This window comes from Tribolium madens, unplaced genomic scaffold, assembly GCF_015345945.1.
Source record: "Tribolium madens isolate multiple individuals breed KSU strain unplaced genomic scaffold, Tmad_KSU_1.1 Scaffold_71;HRSCAF=194;Tcas5.2_LG6, whole genome shotgun sequence".
Lineage (NCBI taxonomy): Eukaryota > Metazoa > Arthropoda > Insecta > Coleoptera > Tenebrionidae > Tribolium > Tribolium madens.
In genome coordinates this window covers 4,584,610-4,602,100 of record NW_025401041.1, presented here as the reverse complement: position 1 = coordinate 4,602,100, position 17,491 = coordinate 4,584,610, and the positions used below count along the sequence as shown (strand labels likewise).

At 32.0% G+C, this 17,491-nt stretch overlaps 3 protein-coding genes across 4 annotated transcripts; all 3 read left to right on the top strand.

The window, feature by feature from the left end:
- The first annotated feature begins 38 nt into the window (after window positions 1-38).
- LOC123008853 lies at window positions 39-1,265 on the top strand. Of its 2 annotated transcripts, XM_044404880.1 has the most exons (3): window positions 39-162; window positions 216-293; window positions 790-1,265. In XM_044404880.1, the coding sequence occupies exons 2-3, from the start codon at window positions 254-256 to the stop codon at window positions 1,209-1,211; spliced, it is 462 nt and encodes a 153-aa protein (XP_044260815.1). In that variant the 5' UTR covers window positions 39-162; window positions 216-253; the 3' UTR covers window positions 1,212-1,265. The 2 variants fall into 2 exon arrangements, with proteins under 2 accessions (XP_044260815.1, XP_044260814.1); XM_044404879.1 differs by having other exon boundaries at window positions 96-293.
- A 118-nt stretch (window positions 1,266-1,383) lies between these two features.
- Window positions 1,384-2,360, top strand: LOC123008659 (60S acidic ribosomal protein P2). Its single transcript, XM_044404590.1, has 4 exons — window positions 1,384-1,470; window positions 1,630-1,801; window positions 1,964-2,056; window positions 2,228-2,360. The coding sequence occupies exons 2-4, from the start codon at window positions 1,630-1,632 to the stop codon at window positions 2,299-2,301; spliced, it is 339 nt and encodes a 112-aa protein (XP_044260525.1). The 5' UTR covers window positions 1,384-1,470; the 3' UTR covers window positions 2,302-2,360.
- An 856-nt stretch (window positions 2,361-3,216) lies between these two features.
- LOC123009434 (clathrin heavy chain) lies at window positions 3,217-17,375 on the top strand. Its single transcript, XM_044405747.1, has 10 exons — window positions 3,217-3,417; window positions 3,655-4,061; window positions 4,119-4,383; window positions 4,436-5,025; window positions 7,007-8,138; window positions 10,789-12,084; window positions 13,990-14,709; window positions 16,044-16,325; window positions 16,377-16,602; window positions 16,660-17,375. The coding sequence occupies exons 1-10, from the start codon at window positions 3,373-3,375 to the stop codon at window positions 16,749-16,751; spliced, it is 5,055 nt and encodes a 1,684-aa protein (XP_044261682.1). The 5' UTR covers window positions 3,217-3,372; the 3' UTR covers window positions 16,752-17,375.
- Window positions 17,376-17,491: the final 116 nt, after the last annotated feature.

Genomic DNA, 17,491 nt, shown 5'->3' with positions numbered 1-17,491 from the left:
TTCCATCAGATTACTGGACAAGATGGCGGTCATTGCCAACATTTTACCGCTGACAAGTAACTAGACGATAATGCACTAGTATTTACGTTTTTTAGGTATTAAATTCGCAATGTTGGCAACGGTCAACAGCGACACCTTCCCCTAAAAGTGACAAATTTTACAGTTTATGCAGTTTATCTCTGTTGTTTGATGGTTTATCACACGATGGGTTTCAGGTAGAATTGTTGTGTTGATTTCCTGTTACTACCTACGAATGGACCCGCTGCTTGCTGAATATCCGAATCTTGTAAATTGTAAGTAACTAATTTTAACCTTTAAATCTCTATGTCTTGAATGGAATATTTCTAAAATTAATTTCATGATTAAACTTTTTTATGTGTTTCAGAAACAGTGTTGTGATTTACTGTCAAGTTGGCAACTACAAATTTTGTGATTAAAATTACCAACTTTGATTAGCATTGATGAAAAACAGAATATAATGTTTATTAAATAGTAAATAATTTCTGAAAAACCAAGTACACTGTGTTTAAGGTTTAGAGAAAGATGGGAAAGTGGGTCCATGTAATTGTCACTCTGTGCCAACTGTTAATTATAAAAATTACTATTTTTTGTTTTTATTATGTAGATTTTTTATATCTTGTTTACATCGCTGATACGTAATTAATGTATTTCTAATTTTTAATTACTGTCTAAAAACAGTCTTAGTGATAGTTTAGGACACAAATTCTGTTTTCTGATGCATCCTGTAGATCTGAAATGTTTCATCGATTGTAATTTATTTATTTTTAGGTGAATACCCGTTCTTCGTGAAATGTGCGAGGCCGGAGAATAAAACCGATGCATATTTGGCATTTTTGCGAACCTGTCATTCCTCGTCATTAATTCTCAGTGTGGAAAATTATACTTCTGTTACAAATAAGCCATATTGTCGGTGGCGCGTTTGTTATACACTTACGAGTAATGCAGGACTTCCGCGAGGAAAATCAAGGAAAGAACATTTTAAAAAATTATGTGGTGCCAAACCAATTAATACAATAATTTTGAATAAATATAACAGTGATCAAAATGTTACGGTTGTTGAATATGGGGTTGAAGCTGGATGCAATTGTCCGAAACAGAACTTTTGTTGGACGATGGAAACCCCCACGAAGCCCGAGGACCTCGCCCAATTACTGAGCAATGTGAAACTCGAAGAAAATCCACAGAATTGAAAATGTGTTCATAGCAATTTGTTTTTTTTTTTAATAAATCTAATTCTCTATATAAAATTATATATCTATATTATTCTTCATTCTTAATTCACGTCAAAAAATGAGCTAAACTGAATTTATTCAACATTCTTTAAAAATATTTAGAAATTTCAAATTGTCCGCCTTTGCATGTGGCGCCACCACCATTTCCCAACGAGCATTCTTCGCAATTTTTCATTTTCAAAGTGAGCACACGTTTCGTGTCGTCAAGACTTAAAAAGTAAGTACAAATTGTGTTTTTTGACAAAATATCAAGTAAATAATAATTCAAAAACGTAATTTTTCAATTTTCAATAAAAAAACATTGGAAAAAGCCCGTGATTTGTAAAATATTCGTCGATTAAAGTTTTGAGGTTATGTCATTCCCAAACAATTTCAGATGCGTTACGTGGCTGCTTACCTTTTGGCCGTCCTTGGCGGAAAAGCGTCCCCAGCTTCAGGAGACATAGAAAAGATCCTCAGTTCGGTTGGTATCGAAGTTGATGGTGAAAAACTCAAGAAAGTCCTAGGGGAACTCAATGGCAAGTCCATTGATGACCTTATCACTCAAGGTAAGTTTCCCGGTTATAACACATTTAAATCAAGTATAATGATGATTTTTAACAACCATCTTTCGCATGAAACCGTGTGATTCAACCATCAGGATCTGATAATTTACCAATTTGTTAAATTTGCAAGTCTCTGACATGTTTTCATGTTTTTTTTATTCCCAGGTCGTGAAAAACTCAGTTCGATGCCTGTAGGAGGCGCCGCCGCTGCACCTGCTGCAGCTGCAGCTGCTCCAGCCGCTGCAGAAGAAAAGAAAGGTTTGTAACATTTAAAAAAATCGAAATTTTGGTATTAAACAAAGTGATGATTACACACAATACACCATCTTTCGTCTGAGAAAGTCGTGCTGTTAATTTATTATCTGATGTGCTAAACAAATCACAAATTGATTTTGTCAAGAATCATTTTTAATAAACGTGTTTTTGCAGAGTCCAAAAAAGAAGAGAAGAAGCAAGAGTCAGACTCAGAGGATGATGACATGGGCTTTGGTCTTTTCGACTGAGGGGATGATTATAATTATAAGATCAAACTTTGTTTTATAATAAAGACCTTTTAACAAAACGTTTTTTTAAATTTCTGACACGAAAGTTGGAGTGGCTTCAATTGTATCTAGTCATTTGATACGAAAACGTATGTCTAAAACCTCAAATAAAATGACAAGTTGAAAGGTAAAATGGCATGATCAAAAAATGATTTTAATAAAATTAAATTTATTTGACTTTTCATGTACAGTTGCGGAATTAAAATTTCGGGCAGTATTGTCATTTTCATAATGTAAACTCTAATACAACCTTTACATTAATAAACTCATTTTTTATTCTTGTCATGTTTGTCATTTTGACTTATTTACGTTCAAAAATAGTGATTTGTGGCATAATAACGGGTAGGCATCAGATCAAGGCGATGATTTAATTACACTTAGTTTAATTAATAAATAAGACAAACAAATTGTTTAATTAACAATTTTAAGAAGAAAAAAAAAGTTTAATTGTCAAATGTCAGTCATGATGACAATAAAGGGTAGTGACAGAAAAATACTGTCCGAAATTTTAATTCCGCAACTGTACAATTAGTTCAAAAATGACACGTTTTCAGATTCAAAGATGAGTCGATTACAAATTATCTTGATTTTTCCTTGCGAATCAAAGAAATTTATTGCTTGAAGTCTAGTTTTTGAGGGTGTATAAATCGTAAAAATGTTTGATCAATTTTAAGTCACAAAAATGCGTAAAATATGGCCTAGGAATAAAATTACGCGCTAAACACGATGCAACAAAAATGCTCTATGATAGTGAGTAATAAAGTTAAGAATAGGGTTTACGTGATTCTGACTAAATAATTGATTTTTTTTATAAATTGGGGTAATTATAAGTAATGGGATTTCTAGGTAATGAGAGTTCCAACGTCTACAAGCAACTCGGCGCCATCTTGGGTGTCGCAGTTTGACTATCTGTCAGTGTCAGTGTAGCTTTGTAATTAGTCATTCTGCGAAAAATCCAGAGAAAATTCAGAAAAAGACTGAAAAGTGTTTTAAGTTTAGTTTCGTGCTTGCTGTTGTAAAAGTTTCGGCAGCATGACGCAACAATTACTACCGATAAAGTTCCAGGAGCATTTGCAGGTAAAATACACCGCTGGAAAAATACGCCCCTCGATCATTCCAACTGGAAAACGTCGCCAACATGACCCGGTTTCATGCACACCATCATGTTTCACTCGCATCGATTTTTTCGAAATTTTTTTCTCTCAAAATGGAGGCGTTTTTCCCCGATTATTTTTAGACGTGTGTTATTGTGCCGAATTGATACGAAAACTGCGCATTTTCCAAAATCGATCTCTAATTCCCAATTAATTACAGCTCACCAATGTCGGTATTAATGTGGCGAACATCTCCTTCGCCACACTCACCATGGAAAGCGACAAGTTCATCTGTGTTCGCGAAAAGGTCGGAGACACTTCTCAAGTGGTCATCATTGATATGGGCGACACTGCTAACCCCATCAGACGCCCCATCACCGCCGAGAGCGCCATCATGAACCCCGCTTCCAAAGTCATTGCACTCAAAGGCAAAGCGGGAGTGGAAGCCCAAAAAACCTTGCAGATTTTCAACATTGAAATGAAGTCCAAAATGAAAGCACACACCATGTCGGAAGACGTCATCTTTTGGAAGTGGATCTCATTAAACACCTTGGCTTTGGTCACGGAAACCTCGGTGTATCATTGGTCCATGGAGGGCGACTCCACACCAGTGAAGATGTTTGATCGGTAGGCAATTGTTTGGGAATTTGTGATTGGATAACTTTTTGTTTTTTTTTTTTACAGTCACTCGTCCCTGAACGGCTGTCAAATCATCAACTATCGCACCGACCCCAAACAAAACTGGCTGCTATTGGTGGGAATCAGCGCCCAACAGTCACGTGTTGTGGGGGCTATGCAACTCTATTCAGTCGAGCGTAAATGTTCACAACCAATCGAAGGTCATGCAGCATCATTTGCAACATTTAAACTGGAGGGTAATCCAGAACCATCGACACTTTTCTGTTTCGCTGTAAGAACAGTCCAAGGTGGCAAACTTCACATCATTGAGGTAAAAATTAAACAAACAAACTTGTTTTTGTATCTTCATTTTGTAATAACAGGTGGGGCAAAGTCCAGCCGGTAACCAACCATTCCCCAAGAAAACCGTCGATGTGTTTTTCCCACCTGAGGCCCAAAACGACTTCCCAGTCGCCATGCAAGTGTCAGCAAAATACGATGTCATTTACTTAATTACCAAATACGGCTATATTCATATGTATGACATTGAAAGCGCCATCTGTATCTACATGAATCGTATCTCAAGTGAGACAATTTTCGTAACAGCTCCTCATGAAGCTACTGGTGGTATTATTGGGGTTAATCGTCGTGGTCAAGTGTTGTCTGTTTCTGTCGATGAAGACAGTATTATTCGATATGTGAATCAAGTATTGCATAATCCTGATTTGGCGTTGCGTATTGCAACGAGAAATAATCTCGCAGGAGCTGAGGAATTGTTTGTAAACAAGTTTCAATTGTTGTTCACTAATGGACAGTATGCTGAAGCGGCTAAAGTAGCTGCCAATGCTCCGAAAGGTATACTAAGAACACCAGCTACGATTCAAATGTTTCAACAAGTGCCCACACAACCGGGACAGAATAGTCCCTTGTTGCAGTATTTCGGGATTTTGCTGGATCAGGGGCAGCTCAACAGGTAAATAAATATTTGCAAAATTGTAGAATTAATAATACTACAGGAAATTAAGAATTTTCAATGAAGAATTGAACTGATGTCGGTAACGTAGATGTCTTTACATCCAAAAATTATCAATTGTCAATAATATCGACGCTTTTCTGTATGTTATTTTGTTATCAATAAAAGAATTTATATCATAATAAAAGTTAGATAAAAAAAATTTAAATTTGACAATTGTTAAGAGTTTTCCTAATATTTTTTTTTCTTAATATTCCGAAAAATTAAACAAATAAAATAAATAGTCCTATAAAGGGGATATATAGGATGATAAATTCTCATGATAAAAACTAAGATCTATTAATTCCTCTAAATTCACTTGAATTTTACAGGGTTTTTAAAACTTTGAAAACGCTAATTTTTTTGGTGTTATTTTTCAATGTAGAATATGTGATTACAATTTTGAGCAATATTAAGAAAACATCTCTGTATATCTATTCTTAACTTGATTATTTTTCTTCAATTATTTTTTCTTTTAATGGGTTTTAATCTATTCTTCTGTCTACTCCTATTTCTCTTTCTATTTTTTCTTTTTTGAAATTCTCTATTCTCATTTCAGTTCTCTTAATTTTTTCTTCAGATCTTGTATCTTTTTGTTTCTTCTTCAATTTTTGTCTATAGGTAAATATTCTCTATTTCTTTGCTCAAATTATTAATCTGTTTTTACTTTTTTATTAAAAAAAATCCAATAATAAAATCCAATAATTTTATGATGACATGTGAACAATTGGTCTCTGTTTCTTTGATTTCTCTTTCTTATTCTTCTCTGCTTTCTTTAATTTAATTTTTACTAATAATTTTGTCCTTTATTTTTAATATTATTATTATTGTTAATAGATTTTTTTATTCTCCTTTGTTAAATTTTTTCTTTAAAACCTTTTCTTATTTTTCGTGCAACTGTTCTGTTTCTCTTTTCTGTTTTTTTCTTCTACTTCTACTGTTTAAATAAATTACAAACTAAAACAATAATATATTAATACCACACAATAATTTATTAATTACATGAAGAGTTATTGGTTTATGTTTCATTTTAATTTTGTTCTGCTCGAAATTCATATTTTTTTATTCAGAAGAAATGTTTTTTTTACAGTTTTTGGTTCTCTTACTTTTATTTATACGTTTTTTGTTATACTATCCTTTTCTATGTTTTTCTTTCTCTGAATGCTTTTCCTTAATTTTTGTACGTTTCTTTCTTATTTCTTTCCTTTCTGCTTTAAATTGTTAGCTTTTTCTTCTTACATTTTTCAAATCTTCTGTTTCTATTTTTTACTTAACTTTAATCTTTTGTTTTTCTTTTTTTTATCTTCTTTATTCTCCCTTGTTTACACAAACAATAATGTATTAATACAATACAATGCTTGTTTGTTTCATTTTAATTTTGTTCTGCTCAAATTTCATAATTTTTATATTCAGAAGAAATAGTTTTTTTTACGGTTTTTGGTTCTCTTACTTTTATTTATAAGTTTTTTTGTTATTCTATCCTTTTCTATGGTTTTTCTTTCTCTGAATGCTTTTCTTTAACTTTTACACGTTTTTTTTCTTATTTCTTTCCTTTCTGCTTTAAATTCTTAGCTTTTTCTTCTTCCATTTTTCAAATCTTCTGTTTCTATTTTTCACTTCATTTTAATCTTTTGTTTACACAAACAATGTATTAATACAATACAATGCTTGTTTGTTTCATTTTATTATTTTTTCTGCTTGAAATTCTTAATTTTTTACGGTTTTTGGTTCTCTTACTGTTTTTTTTTTACTTAATTTTTCATACTTGTTCTTTTGTTCTTTCATCTTATTCTCTTACTATTTTGAATTTAATTTTCTTTTCTTTATGTCTTTTTTTTTCTCTAAATGCTTTTCCTTTACTTTTAAATTGTTTAAGGCGACATACAAATAGCCAGCGATTGTTTACCATTTTTTCTTACTTATTTTTTAATTTTTTTTCTAGATACGAATCGTTGGAACTGTGCAAACCAGTCCTGTTGCAAGGCCGTAAACAGCTCTTGGAAAAATGGCTAAAAGAAGACAAACTCGAGTGTTCGGAAGAATTGGGCGATTTAGTGAAACAAGCCGACTCAACTCTCGCCCTATCGGTTTACCTCCGTGCTAATGTACCAGCCAAAGTGATTCAAAGTTTTGCCGAAACTGGTCAATTCCAAAAAATCGTTCTCTATGCAAAGAAAGTCAACTACACACCTGATTACATTTATTTGCTTCGTTCCGTAATGCGAACAAATCCCGATCAAGGAGCCGCTTTCGCAAGCATGCTTGTTGCTGATGAAGAACCTCTTGCTGATATCAATCAAATCGTTGATATTTTCATGGAACAAAACATGGTGCAGCAATGTACAGCTTTCCTCCTTGATGCATTGAAACACAATAGACCGACCGAAGGTCATCTCCAAACGAGACTCCTCGAAATGAACTTAATGTCAGCGCCTCAAGTGGCCGATGCTATTTTGGGGAATAACATGTTTACGCATTATGATAGGGCTCATATTGCACAGCTTTGCGAGAAAGCTGGACTTTTGCAACGAGCACTCGAACACTATACTGATTTGTATGACATCAAGCGTGCTGTAGTACACACCCATCTTCTACCCATGGATTGGTTGGTGAATTTCTTTGGGACTTTGAGTGTTGAAGATAGTTTAGAGTGTCTCAAAGCCATGCTGACAGCTAATATACGACAAAACCTTCAGATTTGTGTCCAAATCGCGACGAAATATCACGAACAACTTACAACGAAAGCGTTGATTGATTTGTTTGAGAGTTTCAAGAGTTATGAAGGTCTTTTCTATTTTCTTGGTTCCATTGTGAATTTCTCGCAAGATCCAGATGTCCATTTCAAGTATATTCAAGCGGCGTGTAAGACTGGACAAATTAAGGAAGTGGAGAGGATTTGTCGCGAGTCGAATTGTTATAATCCTGAAAGTGTCAAGAATTTCCTGAAAGAAGCCAAATTGACCGATCAATTGCCCTTGATTATTGTGTGCGATAGATTCGATTTTGTGCACGATTTGGTCTTGTATCTCTATAGGAATTCTCTGCAAAAGTACATCGAGATCTATGTACAAAAGGCAAGTTTTTATTTTATTCATATTTGGCGGTTTTTTAATCAGGAGAATTTAGAAAAATTACTTTATTTGTGATTTTTTACTCCTATTTCATTTTCTTGTAATTCTTTTGCGTTCGACAGCCTTCTTCATTGTTTATTTCTTTTTTATCTTATGTTTTTTCTATTCTATTTTCTATTGTTTGTTTCACAAAAAACGATATATTTATAAAAGACTTAACAAAAGTCTTTAAAAAGAGATTTCAGAAAGCACTAAAAATATTACAAAATCCTTTTTCACAAGAATTGAATCAAAAATTGTTTGGTTCTACCGGACATCAAATTTTTGACACTTTCTGAAAATCTATTATAAAGCAGGCTTTAACGTCAAATTTGACATTTCAAAACAAAGGAACATCAGTGACATTAATTGTAAATAAGGTGTCACATACAATGACAAAATTTTGAAAAAAATTGTCGTTCTTTTAATTTTTTAAACTTTTTATCATTCAATCAAACATTGTTTAGTTCTTTTGGACATAAAATGGACATCAAATTTTTTGATGATTTTTGACATATATTAAAATTTACTGTAAAGCAGACTTAAATATCAAATTTTAACATTTGAAAACCTCTAAAACGTCAAAATGACAGGTCAAATTGATTTCTGGAGCACTAACCAAAAATTGTCTGCCTTTATGTTAATAACATATTAATTAATTTTACGAGAAAGGAACTGCTTACCACAAAGCAAAACAATAATAATATTATTAATTTTTTACTTTTTAAATTGGTGTCATACATGAGAAAAAAAAAATTGAAAAAAAATATACATTTTTAGTTTTTTAATCTTTTTTATAACAATTGAATAAAAAGTTGTTTAATTTTACGGGACATAAAATTTTTGACACCTTCTGAAAATTTACTGTAAAGCGGGCCTTAACGTCAATTTTGACATTTCAACACGTCAAAATTACGGAAAAGCAGTGACATTAAATTGAAAATATTATTACTAACTAAGGGCCGTTTTACATTTAATTTCAACAGAACAGAAAATATTTTAGATATTTAATAAAGAAGTTTGGTAATTTAAATTGTAAGATTTCTATTTTTATAGTCGTTTTTGTTTATTTTAAGAAGTCTGATTATAATTAGTGTTTTTGGTTCGTTAGAAAAATTATCGCTCAAACGTCTTGTCTGAAATTTTTCAAATTAATAATTAAAATGATTAATTTTATAACAAAACAAGAATTTTTTTCTTAAATATTTGAAAAAAAAAATATTAAAATCAAAATTTGTAATAAATAACTGTTTACGAGAAAGCAAAACACTAATGATATTAATTTTTATTTTTTAAATTGGTGTCATACATGATACATATAGAAAGACAAAATTTTGAAAAAAATTGTCCCTTTATTAGTTTTTTCTACTTTTTTTTTATCATTCAATCAAAAATTGTTTAGTTCTCTTGGACAGAAAATCAACACCAAATTTTTGCCATTTATTAAAATTTAGTGTAAAACAGGCTTTAATATCAAATTTTGACATTCGAAAACCTCTAAAACGTCAAAATGACAGATCAAATTGATTTCTGGAGTACTAACCAAAAATTGCCTTTATGTTAATAACATATTAAAAAATTCTCGTTTAATTTTATGTGAAAAGAACTGTTTACCACAAAGCAAAACACTAATAATATTTTTTTTTTACTTTTTGAATTGGTATCATACATAAGAAAAAACAAAATTTTCAAAAAATTGATACATTTTTGGTTTTTTAATCTTTTTTTTTATAACAATTGAATAAAAAATGTTTAATACAGGACATCAAATTTTTGAGACCTTCTGAAAATTTACTGTAAAGCAAGCCTTAACGTCAACTTTGACATTTCAAAACGTCAAAGCAGTGACATTAAATTGAACATGTGGTTACATGCCGTTTTACACTTAATTTCAACAGAACAGAAAATATTTTAGAAAATCAAAAAAAAAATTGGTAATTTAATTTGTAAAGTTTCTACTTTTTAGTTGTTTTTGCTTATTTTAAGAAGTCTGATTATTGTTAGTGTTTTTGGTTCGTTAGAAAAAATATCGTTCAATCGTTTTGTGTTTACGGAATAAAAGCACTTGTTTCCTCCCTTGCTCGTGCTTTAGAATTTTTTATTCTTTATAAAAACTCATGAATGTTTATGGAAAAAAAAAATTTTTATTCTTCGACACTGTCAAAATTTACGGTTTTTCTCTCGTGTAAGGATGTTTTGACAACTGTTTGGCATTTCTCAATACAAAACGTCAAATTATTTTTAACAGATTTAAAGCAAGTTTAAGCCTTGTTGACTCTAATTCGAAGAATAAAATGTTGTATTCCACTCGTTTGAGTGTAAATCGGACGCTTTATTCCACCTCGTGGATGGTAAACCACTCGTTACACTCGTGGTTTAAAAATCCACTCGGTCAAATAAAGAGTCCGATTTACACTCAAACTCGTCGAATAAATAACTATTAATCAGAACAATTTAGAAAAATTCGTTTACTCTTACTTCGTTTTATTTGTAATTCTTGTGTCTTATTTATTTCTTTTAATTTCATATTTTCTTTTCTTGTTTTTTTAAATTTAGCACTCTTTTGTTAAACACCAAAAAAAATCCAAATAACTGTGGTTTTTTTTCGCTTCAGGTGAATCCCAGTCGTCTCCCCGTCGTGGTGGGCGGCCTCCTCGACGTCGACTGTGCCGAAGACATCATCAAAAACCTAATCCTCGTCGTGCGTGGTCAATTCTCCACCGATGAACTCGTCGAAGAAGTGGAAAAACGCAACCGTTTGAAACTCCTTCTACCCTGGCTGGAAAGTCGTGTTCATGAAGGTTGTGTCGAACCAGCCACTCACAACGCCTTAGCCAAAATCTACATCGATTCAAACAACAACGCTGAACGTTTCCTCAAAGAGAACCAATGGTACGATTCACGCGTTGTTGGTCGCTACTGCGAGAAACGCGACCCCCATCTTGCTTGCGTCGCCTATGAACGTGGTCAATGCGATCGCGAATTAATCGCAGTCTGTAACGAAAATTCGCTATTCAAATCCGAAGCTCGTTATTTAGTGAGACGAAGAGATCCTGAATTATGGGCCGAAGTCTTACAAGAAAGTAACCCTTATCGAAGACAGTTGATTGATCAAGTGGTCCAAACAGCGCTGAGTGAAACACAAGACCCTGAGGATATTTCAGTCACTGTTAAAGCCTTCATGACGGCTGACCTCCCCAATGAATTGATTGAATTGCTTGAAAAAATCGTCTTGGATAGTTCGGTCTTTTCCGATCATCGAAATTTGCAAAATCTCTTGATTTTGACTGCGATTAAAGCTGATGCAACCCGTGTCATGGATTATATCAATCGTTTGGACAACTACGATGCTCCTGATATTGCCAATATCGCGATTAATAATCATCTCTATGAGGAGGCTTTTGCTATTTTCAAAAAATTCGATGTTAATACTTCCGCTATTCAAGTTTTAATCGAACAAGTAAATAATTTGGATCGTGCTTATGAGTTTGCAGAACGTTGCAATGAACCAGCTGTTTGGAGTCAATTAGCTAAGGCACAATTGAATCAAGGTTTGGTTAAGGAAGCTATCGATTCGTATATTAAAGCTGATGATCCATCTGCGTACATGGCTGTTGTTGAAACCGCTTCAAAGAATAATTCATGGGAGGATTTGGTTCGCTATTTGCAAATGGCGCGTAAAAAATCAAGAGAGAGTTATATCGAATCAGAATTGATTTATTCGTATGCTAAAACCGGACGACTTGCTGATTTAGAAGAGTTTATAAGTGGTCCAAATCATGCCGATATACAGAAAATCGGTGATCGTTGTTTTGATGATAAAATGTACGATGCTGCAAAATTGCTGTATAATAATGTCTCGAATTTCGCAAGATTGGCCATCACTCTGGTGCATCTTAAGGAGTTTCAGGTATTGACAATAATTGAATCAGAAAAAAGTGGGACATCAAATTTTTGACATTTACTGTAAAGAAGGCTTTAATATCAAATTTTGACATTTAAAAACCTCTAAAACGTCAAAATGACAGGTCAAATTGATTTCTGGAGCATTAACCAAAAATTGCCTTTATGTTAATAACATATTAAAAAACACTCGATTAATTTACGAGAAAAGAACTGTTTTCCACAAAACAAAACACTAATAATATTATTAATTTTTTACTTTTTAAATTGGTGTCATACAAAAACAAAATTTTGAAAAAATTGTTACATTTTTATTTTTTTTTAAACAATTGAATAAGAAGTTGTTTAATTCTACCGAACATCAAATTTTGACATCTAAAAATTTACTGTAAAGCCTTAACATTAATTTTGACATTCAAAAAGTCAAAATTACGGAAAAGCAGACCATTAAATTGAAAATGTTGTTACTATCTGAAGGCCGTTTTACACTTACTTTCAACAGAACAGAAAATATAGAAAAATTTTTTTTTGGTAATTTCACTTGTAAAATTTCTACTTGTATAATCGTTTTTGTTTATTTTAAGAAGTCTGATTATTATTAGTGTTTTTGGTTCGTTAGAAAAATTATCGCTCAAACGTCTTGTCTGAATTTTTTCAAATTAATAATTAAAATGATTAATTTTATAACAAAACAAGAAATTTTTTTCTTAAATATTTGAGAAAAAAATGATTAAAATCAAAATTTGTAATAAATAACTGTTTACGAGAAAGCAAAACACTAATATTATATATATATTTTTTAAATTGATGTTATACATGATAACATGAAGACAAAATTTTGAAGAAAATTGTCACTTTTTAAAAATTTTTAAACTTCTTTTTATCATTCAATCAAACAATGTTTAGTTCTCCTGTACCTAAAATGGACATTAAATTTTTGCCATTTATTAAAATTTAAGACTTTAATATCAAATTTTGACATTTGAAAACCTCTAAAACGTCAAAATGACAGGTTAAATTGATTTCTGGAGTACTAACCAAAACACAACAAAACCCTCATAATATTATTATTTTGTTACTTTTTAAATTGGTATCATACATAAGAAAAAAAAGTTTTGAAAAAATTGTTACATTTTTTTTTTAACAATTGAATAGGAAGTTGTTTAATTCTACCGGACATCAAATTTTTGGCACCTTCTGAAGATTTACTGTAAAGCAGGCCTTAACATCAATTTTGACATTTAAAACGTCAAAATTACGGAAAAGCAGTACATTAAATTGAAAATGTGATTACTATCTAAAGACTGTTTTACACTTAATTTCAACAGAACAGAAAATATTTAAGATATCCAAAAAAAATTTTTAGTAATTTAATTTGTTTTTACTGTAAAGCAGGCTTTAACGTCAAATTTACATTTCAAAACGTCAAAATGACGTAGTCAATGACATTGAATTGAAAATGAGGTTATTATCTAAGGGCCGTTTTACACTTAATGTCAACAGAATGATTTTGTGTCTTATTTTTTTGTACTTTCTCGCACTTTTTTGAGATAAATAAATACAAGGCCGGAAATTTGTAACTCGTTAAATTATGTAATTAAATTTAAATGAAAATAATTACATTTTTTTAGATAGATGTTCAAGAATTCTTTTTGGTAATTTGTAAAATTTCTACTTTTGTAGTCGTTTTCTTAAAAAAATATCGTACAAACTACTTTTTTGAATGAAAAATTATTTGGTTCTACTGGTCATCAAATTTTTGACACTTACACTGTGAAGCGTGCTTTAACGTCAAATTTGACTTTTTAAAACGTCTAAATATTAACTTAAAAATGAGGTTATTATCTAAGGGTCATTTTACACTGTCATTTTATGAATTTTGGTAAAAAATATTGTTATTTAATTATTGTAGGGGGCCGTTGATAGTGCACGCAAGGCCAACAGCACGCGCACTTGGAAGGAGGTCTGTTTTGCATGTGTGGACGCCGAAGAGTTCCGTTTGGCCCAAATGTGTGGAATGCACATTGTAGTCCATGCTGATGAGCTTCAAGATCTCATCAACTACTACCAAGATCGTGGCTATTTCGAAGAACTTATTGGTTTGCTAGAAGCCGCTTTAGGTCTTGAACGTGCCCATATGGGTATGTTCACCGAATTGGCAATTCTCTATTCGAAATACAAACCGGCAAAAATGCGCGAACACTTGGAATTGTTCTGGTCACGTGTTAACATCCCTAAAGTGTTACGAGCTGCAGAACAGGCACATCTATGGGCCGAATTAGTTTTTCTCTATGATAAATACGAAGAGTATGATAATGCCGTTTTGGCTATGATGGCACATCCGACTGAGGCATGGCGTGAAGGACATTTCAAAGATATCATAACTAAAGTGGCCAACATTGAATTGTATTACAAAGCGATACAGTTTTATTTGGATTATAAACCGTTGTTGTTGAACGATTTGTTATTGGTGTTGGCACCAAGAATGGATCATACAAGAGCTGTGGCGTTTTTCACAAAGACGGGACATTTGCAACTTGTCAAGTCGTATTTGAGGTCGGTGCAGAATTTGAATAATAAAGCCATCAACGAAGCTCTCAATTCGTTGCTGATTGAAGAAGAGGATTTCCAGGTTTGTTTTATTTTTTAATCACCGGAGAAGAAGTAAAATATTGTTTTTCTAATTTGCGTTTATTTACGTCTCTCAGTAGGAGTCGTTTTTTGGCTATCTATAAAAGAACACTGTACTTTAATTTTATTTGTTATTATTATGTTGTAAGACTAATAACTAATAACACAGGGCGACAAAAAAAAAAGTCATGTCGTGACAACTTGCCAAATTTTATATCATTTTGTTCGTCTCAGTGAGACAAATCAAATGCCCTAGAAAAAATTAAAAGTCCACACACTTTGAACTAAATATATTTTTTCTAATTTAAATGAATTTAAAATATTTTGACTTTAAAAATCATTACTTAATAACTATTAGGCCGATTTCCTTCAAATAAAGACCATTCTAAAGGGATGGACTTGCCCTTTAGGAAATAATTATAAAACTTGAAATTGAATGTTGGCAAACTTTTCTTCGAACAGTGTTTCAAGAAGTTCGAAGTAAATCGAAGTAATCTAAAAAAAACCCTACGAGAAAATTTTTATTTCTTTGTCACCATCGTGTAGATCATCTTTTTATTAGTAAGAATCCGAATTTTTAAATCAATATACCACATAGTTTTTGTGATATGATTTTTTGAAGTTAAGGTTTGCTATTCAGGTATTGCGCCATATAGGAGAAATACATGTTAATCTTACTTAAAATTGCATTTTTATAAAAGTATTTGTTTTAAGACTCTTCTTTTGCTTAAAAATGATCAATTGCACCTTCTTTGTTCTAATTAGAATAAACAAAAACTGTTTGTTTACTTAAAACAAACAAAGAGTACTTGCGTACTAATTAAAGCAAATAAAGAATTTTTTTGTTCTAAAAATTTTAAAGTTAAAGTATTTTAAATTCATTTAAATTAAAAAAAAAATATAGTTAGTTCAAAGTGTGTGGACTTTTAAATGTTTTTTTAGTGCATTTGATTTGTCTCACTGAGACGAACAAAATGATATATAATTTGTCAAGTTGTCACGACATGACTTATTTTTTGTCGCCCTGTGTAATTTGTAAATTTTATTTTTAATGACAGACGGCAGAAATGATTCAAAAAATCAGGTGGGCGCCGAGTGTTACCAACCGATACCAACTAACACAAAATCCTCTAGACGACAAAAATATATTTTTTTTAATTAAAATAAGAAAAAAGGGGGTGCAAATTAGAAAAAATAGCATAAAATACTCGTTTTATAATGACATTGGCGCACTCATCCCATAGAAAACTTGCCTACGGCTCGTTTTCTTAATTGGTATTCGTGCGCCAAATCAACCCTTGTAAAACTTGTTCTTTAATATATTATTTTTTACAGGGTTTGAGAACGTCAATCGACGCTTTCGACAACTTCGACAATATCGGCCTGGCCCAAAAATTGGAAAAACACGAATTGACCGAATTCAGACGTATCGCTGCTTATTTATACAAAGGCAACAACAGATGGAAACAGAGTGTTGAATTATGTAAGAAAGATCGACTCTTCAGAGACGCAATGGAATACACAGCTGAATCGAAAAATCAAGAATTGGCCGAAGAACTACTGGCGTGGTTTTTGGAACGAAAGGCCTACGATTGTTTTGCAGCATGTCTCTACCAAGTAATTAACTAATTTTCTTGTTTTTTTTTTTATATAAATGTGTTTTTTTAGTGCTACGATTTGTTAAGGCCTGACGTAATATTAGAGCTAGCTTGGAGACACAAAATAATGGATTTGGCGATGCCTTATTTGATTCAAGTGACGCGAGAATTGACCACAAAAGTGGAGAAATTAGAACAGTCGGATGCACAAAGACAGAGTGAAGCTGCTGAAGAAACACACAAGCCGATGATGATCAACGAGCCACAGTTAATGCTAACGGCAGGGCCCGCCATGGGTATGTAGTGATTTTTATTTTATTTTTTTTAACTAAGTTTACAACACAATTTTCCAGGCATTCCGCCTCAGGCGTACGTCCCGCCCCAAGCCTACGCCCAGCCGGGCTACGCCCCCCAGATGCCGTACGGTGCTTACCCGGGCATGTAATATAAGGAGAATTTTAGCCAGCGTTATGATAATTACAAGTTTAGAAGAGGAAATGGTTCAAATGACGCTACTATTAATAAAAATCTTTTTTTATTTTAATCGCAAAGTTTACTAAATTAAAAATTAATGTTATGTAATATACAAAGAGAACAGTTCCATTGGTTCAAACAACAGCCGTTAACTTTACGAATTAGAGAATTTTTTTCGGTTAATAGTCACTGTAAAATTGTACAGTGTAGCTGAATTTGTTGAAAAACCTAACATAACGAAACTGTTAATTGTGTGAAATTCGCTAGATTCGCTTTATTAATTAGCTAGTTCGTACAAGTTGATTTTGTTGGGTCATTATCGTACTACTTTTTTTTATTTAACTTCCATTGTAAATGTTAGTGTTTTATGAGTAATTTTTGTTATGTCTATGAGGTGGGTGCTTTTTGTTACAATGTACATAATTGTAATATGTACCGGGCAAAAGTACAGTGTATATAACCTTTCGGAAACTTGCTATTTAGTCTATCAACCACACACCCACCCACACGTATTCTTACTATGATTTATCAATCAATGTTTATCATTCCCATTTATAGTGTTATTTAAAATCAAATATATGTATTAAGTATCAAATTCTTTAACTTATATATTGCCGCACCTTTTATTAGGTTTGTAGTAGTTATTTTACTATGATTATGAGCTAAAATAAACAAGTACTTGCCCACCAATTTTTGATTCAAAACCCGTTT

Excerpts from the sequence above, each read along its gene's own strand:
- LOC123008853 (XM_044404880.1), top strand. The coding sequence starts at position 254 with ATGGACCCGCTGCTTGCTGAATATCCGAATCTTGTAAATT. Across the intron at positions 294-789 it reads ATATCCGAATCTTGTAAATT|GTGAATACCCGTTCTTCGTG; the intron begins GTAAGTAACTAA and ends ATTTATTTTTAG.
- LOC123009434 (XM_044405747.1), top strand. The coding sequence starts at position 3,373 with ATGACGCAACAATTACTACCGATAAAGTTCCAGGAGCATTTGCAG. Across the intron at positions 12,085-13,989 it reads TGCATCTTAAGGAGTTTCAG|GGGGCCGTTGATAGTGCACG; the intron begins GTATTGACAATA and ends TAATTATTGTAG. Across the intron at positions 16,326-16,376 it reads TTGCAGCATGTCTCTACCAA|TGCTACGATTTGTTAAGGCC; the intron begins GTAATTAACTAA and ends GTGTTTTTTTAG.
- LOC123008659 (XM_044404590.1), top strand. The coding sequence starts at position 1,630 with ATGCGTTACGTGGCTGCTTACCTTTTGGCCGTCCTTGGCGGAAAAGCG. Across the intron at positions 1,802-1,963 it reads TGATGACCTTATCACTCAAG|GTCGTGAAAAACTCAGTTCG; the intron begins GTAAGTTTCCCG and ends TTTTATTCCCAG. Across the intron at positions 2,057-2,227 it reads CGCTGCAGAAGAAAAGAAAG|AGTCCAAAAAAGAAGAGAAG; the intron begins GTTTGTAACATT and ends GTGTTTTTGCAG.